At 41.7% G+C, this 11,260-nt stretch overlaps 1 protein-coding gene and 1 non-coding gene across 2 annotated transcripts in view; one reads left to right on the plus strand and one right to left on the minus strand.

The window, feature by feature from the left end:
* The window catches only part of LOC126091344 (proclotting enzyme-like), a 91,242-nt gene extending 87,382 nt beyond the window's left edge, over positions 1-3,860 (plus strand). Inside the window, exon 8 of the mRNA XM_049907058.1 lies at positions 1,401-3,860. Coding sequence (XP_049763015.1) covers positions 1,401-1,559 — 159 coding nt within the window. The 3' untranslated portion in view covers positions 1,560-3,860. The remainder of the gene's footprint in view (positions 1-1,400) is intronic.
* A 5,993-nt stretch (positions 3,861-9,853) lies between these two features.
* Positions 9,854-9,928, minus strand: Trnas-cga (transfer RNA serine (anticodon CGA)). The gene has a single exon. It is a non-coding gene; the product is annotated as a tRNA-Ser (tRNA).
* Positions 9,929-11,260: the final 1,332 nt, after the last annotated feature.

Consider the following 11,260-nt stretch of genomic DNA (forward strand, 5'->3'; position numbering starts at 1 on the left):
TTTGTTCATTTTAGCCTGTTCATATTTTGGTGTTCTTTAAATACTGTAATTATAATTGGAAGTATTTCTTCCCTTAAACTTGTGTAAAGTATTGTCGATGTAGGATTTGTTCTGTGACACAGGTGTAAGGTTTTGAATATAAATTATATACGAAACTGTGCTTTAAAAGGAATTTATTTTTTCAGTTTGTACTACATCAGACGACAATTTTGTGATATGAGGGAGAAATTTGAGGGGCGGACCCATAGAAATAGTATTAAGTGATGCCCTTTAAAAATAAAAATTTGTGTGGCACTGAAAGACGTGACACTGTAGGCACCGAAAATTTATATAAATAAAATTATGCGTCACAAGCTGCAAGTGAAGGACATCAAGTCATATAAATTACGAATGGAAGAGAGTGCTTTTCAGTAGTTGCTCAGTAAAGTGGTTCCTCATATTACAAGGCAGAATGCTCACTTGAGTAATGCTGTATGCGCAGAAGACAGGTTCACCATAAAATTGCGATATTTTGCTACAAGAGAGAGCTACTCTAGCTTACTGCACACCACTTGAATACCGCAGTGGACATTAACAAAAATGGTTCCAGAAACGTTTGGAGTGATTTATAAAGCACTGAAAGAGGAAGATCTGAAGATCAATAAATGTTTTGTGCACTATATGAGCATTAAGAACTATTTTTATTTTTGAATAATTTAGTTAATAGAATTAGTGCTCCAGCAACTACAAAATTAATGAAAAGTACGAAACAGATGATGCACTTTTTAACTTGTGGCATCCAGAATGCAAAAATAAACAAACTAGAACGGAGAGCTAAGAAAAAAAATTTATTTTAGTGTATGCCGTCCTCTATTCGGGCTTGCTGAAAAGCTGCCTGGGTGTTTCCAGATGTAGCTGTAGCTGCGATTGTGAATTTGAAGTCGCCTGAAACATACCTCACCTACCCATCAGCATATGATTAATAGCATGCACTGTGCGCCTGGCTCACTCCCCTACCCCTGTCGAAGGAAGGTTATTATAAAGAGTCGAAGGAACACACCAACTAAATTTTGCAGCTGTATCGATGCCACCGCTCCAATCGGTTACATGTCACATAGTACTGGACAGAAGACGAACGACTATTATGATCAAATCTTCGGAGAGGCCCTAGATTTGATCATATTTCTTTGACGAAAGGCGAAATTTGAGAAAGTTCCCTATTACAGTACCAAATTTCTTTGACATAAATGTTTGACGTATCAGCTTTGACAAAGAAATATGATAGCGTAATACCGGCCTAAGTGACCAAAGCTACTTGGAAAACTACCGTAGTGTATGCTCACTTATGACAGTAAACAGTGGCCTATGACAGTTTCACAACTCTAAGTATACTACAGTATAATATAATATGTTGTCTTCAGGGTGACTCTGGCGGCCCGCTGGTGATCCAAGAGGAGGATGGTCGCTGGGTGGCGGTGGGCGTCGTCTCCTGGGGCATCGGCTGCGGCAACAAGGACAGCCCCGGCATCTACACACGCGTCTCCAAGTTCCTGCCCTGGATAGCCAAGACCATGGCATAGGCCAGCTGGGCTACAGGCTGCCACCTGGTTGCCAACATACTAATGCCTTGAAATGTGCTGCTGGTCAATTGTAGATGTACAGATTTTTAACTTTCCGTCATTAATCTATGTCATTTACGGTTTTATCACAAGTTCTTCATACCGTATAGCTTGGTGAGAGTAGGGTGCCTGCGACTGGGAGGAGGAGGGAATTATTTTATATTTACAGAAACGCGAGGGTATCAGTACAAATCATCACTTGCATTTTATGACAAAGTTTTAACCTGTAAAATGAGATAACGTCGTGCAGCCAGTTCTTAAGAAGTCTGAATGTGACTTTGCCGCGTTCAAGATTGTTTATTAGGTACCTGGTACCTGTTGCCGGCTACAGGTATTTTGGCGGCCTGAGCGGGTAATATATTTGGTGAGTTCCTCCCTCCTTCTGGGCGCTTATTCGTATTATTTCTATTCCAACAAAATAAAAATTGGTGGGTGACTAATAAAACAGTAACAATGCGTCAGAAATCCAATAGCAAAAAAATACGAAATTCTATTCTGAAATAGAATAGCAGAAATATTGCAAATCAACAAAGTGTCTGAGATAGGAAGATTTGAAAAAGGACACTTACATTCACTAGGTCTCAATTACTGTGTTCAAGTACAATAATTATATAAAGCCCCTAATTCCCTGTTTGTGCCAGCCAAACTGAATTGTAGATAGTGGAAGTTTCTTTGAGAATGTGTTCTTATACCATATAACATTCAGAACAATTTTGAATCTGGGGGAAAAAAGTTAGTCAGCGCCCTCAAGTGAAATTCAGCCCTTAAATTTGGATACAAGACGCAGACACAGTAAAACCTAATCCTCCTACGCTGCAAAAATAGTAGCAATCATCATATAATTACTAATTAAACTAACGAGAGTCAATGAACATCTGTTGTAAAGGAAAGGATTGAGAGTTTTAAACTACAGTAAACTCTTAGGAATGGTAAACAATAATAAAATCCTTGTAGTATATAATATTTTTAATCTCCGTGTGGATAAACTAGCAACTGAGATCGCACTTGGCGAGTTCTTGCGTGGTCAAAATAGCAATGCTGTTCAGGAGGAAAAATCGCTAACAACGCAAGCAAACATGTACCCATTTAGTGTAATTTGCAAAGTATTTGCCCAGATTTTTGTCTTCGCTAATTTCCCACACCCTAGCGGCCACCTGGTTCGCCACTTCGGTAGAACCAATGCTACTTTCACCTAAGCTGTGTAATAGTCTTGCACAGCTTACCAGTACTTATTTTTCTCCGTAGCTGGATTTATAAATGTGATAGATGGAACAACGGAAAAATGAAAGATATCTGTTTCAGCATTTTATTATTGTTGAAATAAACCAACAATGACACAACAATGGTGAAACGTATCTGTAAGCGTCTGTCAAAACACATATTGCAAACTGGTCATTCCTTACAGAACGCGCAGTTGAGAGCCCCTCGCGAGCTATGCAACCGTGCGACACGAGTTGGATGTTACAAGAAGACATTACATACTGGATAGTGTATAACGTAAAAACCTTCTAATCGTAAAGTTTCAGAACAGCGTTATTGATCTATCCATTTGACAGTACTGCATTTCTATATCAGACTTTTATTTATTTTCATAAGACCAGTTATAAAAAATAAAAGACATTATTATTATTAACATGATTCAGTTTTCTTAATTAACATTTCCATTTATTAGCCTGTATCGAATTTAAATGAAAGTAATTGCTCGAGGATTCTAATAGCAAGTTTATAATTATGACATATGCGTTAGTCACTCAACTGTCGGCGAATATGTCAAAAAGGCTAGAAATTATTTGTACTGAGAAGTGCTCGGAAATCTTATACTCTTCAAAGGTGATTTTTTTACTGCTTCAGGAAATTCAATATAAGGCATCCTCCTTTCAAGATGAGCATGAAGAAAATCGAAGAGGGCCACTCCATCAAGTTCTCTTGTTAGTACGTGTACTTACAGAGTCTGTATAAGATTAGGAGATTCCGTTTTTTATGTGACGGCCCCCAGCACCCAGTATATTTGTTAGTAGCTTGTATCAATGTACAGAAAATCAAAACTAATTTATTTTTTTATAAATTCCGCTCTACCACTCTACACTCACATCATAGAGTTACTGTCTAAAACGTATGCCACTTTATCAACAATGAAACGTCTTCTTCTGAAGTTTAGAGCCAGAATCTATAGCTAATCGGAAGAAACAACCTGCTAGCTGCAAAGCATACATAATTGTGTAATGGACGTAGCAATAAATTTAAATTGTTTGTAATCTGAAATTTCTTATATTTATTCTTTGTGCATCCTCAGATAATGTTGTGAAATTTTAAGCTTGAGACACGATGATAATGAAGTACTGTTTAACATTATTTGCACAATTAAAATTTGGAAATAAAAATATAATATGTATTCTTCTGAGAATTACTCTTCAAACCACGCACTGGGTACACTCACGTTACTCTTGAACTGCTGCTTCCTTTTAAGCGAGTTGCACTAAAACTCAGAGCAAGCAGTGCAGGACAGTGTTACAATCGGCCAAGGACCAAAAGCTGCGGCGATTCTGAAAGAAAAAATATGAAGTGTTTAACATAGGATATAGACGTCCAAGTGGATCGTCTTGTCACTGCCATCTGTCGGCAGCAAAATAAAACGGTACATTGCAGTCTACATAGAAGTGGCCATACCTATGAAATATTTCGCTTTGACAAACTTACGTTTACCGTTTTAGGGCCTTCGTCTATCCCTGTGATTTTTGTAATCCACACTCTCTTCCTTTACGAATAACTATTCTTGGATGTCACAGAATGCGTCATGTTTAGCTGCCCCTCTCTGTAATCAAGTTGTCGCGTTGGATTCTTTTCTGCTTGAGTGAATAGAAGAGAAAAGAGCTTGATGGAACAATTCTGAGACCCTGAAATCTAAATATCTGCCTCCTACAGATGAAAGTATTCACGTCAGCACAAAGAAATATACTAAAATGTACAAGATTTAGTTCTATTAACTCTTTCCAGAGCTACAGTAAAGTGCATTAGTGGATAAAGAGTGGCATTATTACTGCTATATTTTTAAGTACTTACCTGATGTGATAATAAGTATAAATGATATGTCTGTCTCGTTGTACGCTCTTCGACAGATGGTCCGGCCCTTAGTTCACGGGCACCACAGAGGTTAGCAATAAGTATTGTTAAAGCGAGGGTATTAAAACAACAGATAGTCACAATCATTGCCATCGCTATTTCATCCAGAAGACGGGAACAGTGGAATACGTTATTTTACACTTTTTTCCTGTGGTGAGGAACCTGTAACGTGCCATAACATGGGAACCTATTCAAATCATACTGTATCTGGTCCCCAATACAAGTTTTTGGAGGGTATAATGGGAACGTAGAAAATCTTGTGTATGTGGCCCTGGGGAGCGGGAGGGAGACATTACAAGTTTAGATATGACATAGTGTCACTGAGGCTCCATCCTACGTTGGTTACTCACCAGGAGAGTAGCAAGTTGCATATTTAGCTTTCCACGTGTGCCTCTATAGTTTAATTCTTAAATCTCATCTGAAATGTGAAGGAGGCCCTGCCTACGACAAGCAACGATGTAAGGTGCACTTGTGTTCACGATGTGGCTCACGTCGCCACTACGAGGTGCATTCAAGTTCTAAGGCCTCCAATTTTTTTTCTCCGGACTGGAAAGAGATAGAAACATGCGCATTGTTTTAAAATGAGACCGCGTTCATTGTCAATACGTCCCAGAGATGGCAGCACCGTACGGCAGATGGAATTTTACCGCCAGCGGTGAGAATGAGAACTGCCTTAAATACTTAAAATGGCGACGTTTTCCTTACTTGAACGGCGTGCAATCATTCGTTTTCTCAATTTGCGTGGTGTGAAACCAATTGAAATTCATCGAAAGTTGAAGGAGATTTGGTGATGGAGTTATGGATGTGTCGAAAGTGCGTTCATGGGTGCAACAGTTTAATGAATGCAGAACAACATGTGACAACAAACCGAAACAACCTCGGGCTCGCACAAGCCGGTCTGACGACATGATCGAGAATGTGGAGAGAATTGTTTTGGGGGATCGCCGAATGACTATTGAACAGATCGCCTCCAGAGTTGGCATTTCTGTGGGTTCTGTGCACACATTCCTGCATGACGACCTGAAAATGCGAAAAGTGTCATCCAGGTGGGTGCCACGAATGCTGACACGGACGACCACATGGCTGCCCCTGTGACATGTTGCCAAGCAATGTTGACGCGCAACGACAGCATGAATGGGACTTTCTTTTCGTCGGTTGTGACAATGGATGAGACGTGGATGCCATTTTTCAATCCAGAAACAAAGCGCCAGTCAGCTCAATGGAAGCACACAGATTCACCGCCACCAAAAAAATTTCGGTTAACCGCCAGTGCTGAAAAAATGATGGTATCCATGTTCTGGGACAGCGAGGGCGTAATCCTTACCCATTGCGCTCCAAAGGGCACTACGGTAACAGGTGCATCCTACGAAAATGTTTTGAAGAACAAATTCCTTCCTGCACTGCAACAAAACCGTCTGGGAAGGGCTGCGCGTGTGCTGTTTCACCAAGACAACGCACCCGCACATCGAGCTAACGTTACGCAACAGTTTCTTTGTGATAACAACTTTGAAGTGATTCCTCATGCTCCCTACTCACCTGACTTGGCTCCTAGTGACTTTTGGCTTCTTCCAACAATGAAAGACACTCTCCGTGGCCGCACATTCACCAGCCGTGCTGCTATTGCCTCAGCGATTTTCCAGTGCTCAAAACAGACTCCTAAAGAAGCCTTCGCCGCTGCCACGGAATCATGGCGTCAGCGTTGTGAAAAATGTGTACGTCTGCAAGGCGATAACGTCGATAAGTAACACCAGTTTCATCGATTTCTGGTGAGTAGTTAATTAGAAAAAAAATCGGAGGCCGTAGAACTTGAATGAACCTCGTAATGATGTCTGTCACTTGGGTTCTGAGGCCATCCGTACGGACGACTGGCGGAAGTGGTGAAGGCTGTTGGCCTCGCTTGCGGGGCTCAAGAGGAACTCACAATTTACAGCATCTTACCCAGAGCTGAGCAGGGTCTTTTGGTCTGGAGCCGAGTGGAAGGTCTCAACCAAAGGTCTTGTCGATTCTGCGACGATCTTGGTTGCAGATTTCTGAACCTGCGTCATGGGCTGGAGAATTGTAGGACTCCCTCTATAGGCCAGGGGTGCGCTTCACAAAGGAAGCAGCTGTTTCGCGAACAGAGAGCTTGTGGAGTATACATAGAGGTGTTTTAGGCTAGGCGGTAGTTTGAGATCCTCTGATAAAAGCTTACCAATCGATACGCAGAGAGCGAAATCAGACTGTATACAAAGCAAAGACACTTCGACTGTTGGAATTTTAAGAGTGAATTGTCGAAGTGTTCGTAATAAAGTTCCTGAATTTACTGCCCTCAAGAAAAGTAATCGCGCTTGAGTTATTCCCGGAACCGAGCTGGCTGAAATCTGACGTAAAAAGCTCCGAAATATTTAGCGGGGCATGGAACGTACATCGACAAGACACGTTAGACGCCATAGGAGGGAGAGGGAGGGGGAGGGGCATGTTCACTGCAGTCCACAAAAATATTGTGTTTATCGAGGTCGAAATTGAGTCTAACTGTGAAATTATCGGGACGTGAGTACCGGCCACCCGATTCTGCTGTGACAATCATTCAAAAAAAGTTGGAGGCGACTTTACCCTACTGAGTATAAACTAGACGTCTGTGGATTCATTGCAGGGGGTACGGACAAGCAGTCTTGCGAAGTGCTTTTAAACCAACTGTCCGGAAACTGTCGTGAGCAACTGGTTCGACAGCCTATACACAATGGAAATATTTAGGACCTTGTAGCTACAAACAGGCTTGACGTTATCGACAGTGTCAGTATAGAGACAGGGATTAGCGATCATGAAGTCTTCATAGCGACGATAGTTACTAAAAATAAACCATCAAACTAGGAGAGTAATTTTGGTAGAAAGAGCAGATAAGTGGTTGTTAGAATTGCACTTAGACAACGACTGGACTAATTTAGTCCCATTATTATGGACGTAGAGAGAAATTATGAGCAAGTCAAACAAAGGAACATGTCGAAAATGTTCCGATTTCTCCACACGGTATTCCATTTCCTGGCACCTACAGTTCCACTCACTATCTCCAAATCACAAAATGACAATATGTAAACTCAGATAGCATTAGTAAATTACAAGTAAAAAATTACAATCGATAAATAAATCCATAGCAACAAAAATACCAACATGCAAAACAAAAACCATATAACAGAATCGAGTACATTGTCCTCGGCGGCCAAGTGTTCATCAGAGACGAGGATATCTTCAGGAGTGCCCCAGGTAAGTGTGATGGGATTGGTCTTACTCTCTGTACACATTAATGATCTGACGGTCAGGGTGAGCTGCAATCTGAGGCTTTTTACAGATGACTTAGTCAAAATTCTAGTTGGTGTGACGAATGGAAGTTTGCTCTAAGTACGATGATGTTTGGTTTGTGGGGCGCTCAACTGCGCTGCCACCAGCGCCCGTACAAATCCCGGTTTTCACGCAGTCCAATTTTTACACAGTCAAATCTAGCCATTGTCACGAATGATGATGATGAGGATGAAATGAGGAGGACAACAAAAACTTCCAGTCCCCGGGCAGAGAAATTCCCAATCCGGTCGGGAATCGAACTCGGGCCCCCGTGATCCGGAGGCAGCAACGCTAGCCACTAGACCACGAGCTGCGGACTTTGTCCTAAGTATAGGAAAAAATGTGTTAATACAGATGAGTAGTAAAAACAATCCCGTAATGTGCAGATACAGCGTTGGTAGTATGCTTCTTGACACAGTGACATCGGTGTAACTTTGCAGAGCGATATGGAATGGAACGAGCAGGGAAGGCGAATGGTCGACGTCGGTTTGTTGGAAGAATTTTAGAAAAGTTCAGCTCATCTGTGGAGCGCCCGCATATAGAATAGTAATGCGATCCATTCTTGAGTATTTGAGATCCCAACAAGGTCGATTCAAAGAAAGACATCGAAGCAATTCAAACGTGTGCTGCTAGATTTGTAGATAGGTTAGATAAACACACAAGTGTTACGGAGATCCTTCGTGAACTCAAATGGGAATTCTTGGCAGGAAGACGACGTTAGTTCCGTAAAAGACTACTGAGAAAATTTAGAGACTCGGAATCTGATTGTAGAAAGATTCTGCTGCCTCCAACAAACATTTCGCGTAAGGATCACGAAGAAAAGATATGGGAAATTAGGACTCGTTCGAAGGCATCAAAGCAAAAATTAGAAAACTACATTAGACCTACTGTATATTATAAGTTTGAAGAAAATCTTTTTCGCTACCCGTATGTTTTCCTATCAGAAATATCTCATCCGCAGCCAAATGGCTTATTCGGCTTGCGACTACAGTTTCGTCTGGAGAATCGAAAGTTCAAGGGATCAGATTCCCCTGACGTCTCAGTTACAGAGGTGTTTCTAAATTTTGGTAACGCAGCTACATCTATCAGTTACAGTGGTTTAAGAAAAATAGGCGGAACAGGACACGAAAAACTACTGAATTACGAAAGACAGCAATAACGAACATAGTAATTATCTAAGAATGCCACTGCAACGATACACTTACTTAAAGAAATCTGTCAACTTCCGTTGTTTTTATAGTGCTTCTAAGTTGAAGCTCATACTGCTTACCAAAACTGTCTCATAAATACCCGTTGAAACAAACAAAAAAAAGAGGTTCTGCGATTGAGGTGTCAAGTAAGTCAGCTTCATTTCCTACACCGTTGAAGCTGTGTGGAGAGACAATAACCATGTGTGCATGTGCCTGACCTTTCGAAACACGCACAACTCCCGGAATTTCTATAGGTACGTATAAATAATAAAACATTCGGTTTATCAATTTCGAGATATATCTACAAATATTTAAAATTCCGTACGGTAAACTGAATGTCTTCCCACTTTTATTTGGGGTCGTTCCCGAGAGTCGCCAGACGCCATTTCTTTAGTGTTTCGTCAGATATTTCCAGTTTCGTCAGCAATTTGGTTCAATAAGACCTTACCACAAATTTCAATTTTTCTGCCTAAAGAAATACTAACTCATCACGTGATTCATGCGATACCACGAGTCAATGGGGAGAATTGATTTGTTTCTTGTTACAAACAAAACGTGTATTAAAGCGAAAGCTTATAAACCAGTTCGATGGAGCGGTAAAATATAAAACTTCCTGGCAGATTAAAACTGTGTGCCGGACCGAGACTCGAACTCGGGACCTTTGCCTTTCGCGGGCAACTGCTCTACCAACTGAGCTACCCAAACACGAGGACGGGGCATGAGTCGTGCTTGGGTAGCTCAGTTGGTAGAGCCCGCGAAAGGCAAAGGTCCCGAGTTCGAGTCTCGGTCCGACACACAGTTTTAATCTGCCAAGAAGTTTCATATCAGCGCACACTCCGCTGCAGAGTGAAAATCTCATTCGGTATAGTTCAAAAACCATTTTCGATTCCATGCTGCATCTTAACAGGGCCAAAAACAAAAAAGGAAGAAAAGAACACCACACGAAGATTATCTTGTATTCGAGTTTCTAAGCAATGTAAATGTACGTTTCCACGGGCCACAAAAATTGCTAAATGCCGACACTGTGTCCCGACAATGTTGTTCGACAGTATTGCGGTCACATGAATTGCAGCCAGTTGTACTACAACAGTACCAGCCACTACTGCCTGACTAACTTCGTGGCAATAAATTTCCTATCAAAAGTGTTTACAGGGGGTTAAAGAGCCACTATAAAATGATGAATGCGAGCTAGTGGAAGTGAGTGTAGTTCTACTGCCATTAGATAACTCAAGAAATAAGTTAGAAAGAACAAGATAAATAGGGCTTTGCGCACGTGTTATTTTCTAAGTAAGAGGAATGTTTCACAAAATCCAACATGAGAACTGGTTCTCTATGCATACCTTTTCTCAGAATCTTTCCAGAATATCGAATCATGATTTAGAATATTTCGTTAATGAATTTGTCCGAGAATTTCTAAAATAATGTAGACTACACAGTCAGACGTCGACGTGCAATCACCACTCACAGGCGGCAGGTGGCACTACTAGCAGTGGAGGATATATAAAGCGTGTCGAGGTAGACGTGGAAAACAGTGCAGTCGTTGTAATGCAGAAACGGAGCGATTTATCTGACGTCCAGAAGGGTATGACGATTGGCTTTCAGACCAAGGGCGGAAGCATTTCCGAAATGGTTAAGTTAGCAATTTGTTCGTGTGCCGCCGTGGTTAAAATATACTGTGGCAAAATGGCTCTATTCAAAACCGGCGCCGAGGCAATTGCGGTGCACCACTGGACATAGATGACAGGGGTGAACGACAGCTGCAGAGATGCATACGGGCGAATAGGCGTGCAACTGTTGACCAGCTAACCGCCCAGATGAACCACTGTGCTGCCAACAGTGTCTCCCCAACGGCATTTCAGCGAACACTGATGCGTGTGGGCGTCTGCAGCAGGCATCTGTTTCAGGCTCTCTTGCTGACTGCTGTTATCGGCGACGAAGGTTGGAACTGCCACGCCAGTACCACATCTGGACGTCCACTGAATGGTGACGGGCGACCTTTGTAGATAAATCACGTTTCATGCTCCATCGAACAGATGG

Source organism: Schistocerca cancellata, chromosome 1 (assembly GCF_023864275.1).
Source record: "Schistocerca cancellata isolate TAMUIC-IGC-003103 chromosome 1, iqSchCanc2.1, whole genome shotgun sequence".
NCBI lineage: Eukaryota > Metazoa > Arthropoda > Insecta > Orthoptera > Acrididae > Schistocerca > Schistocerca cancellata.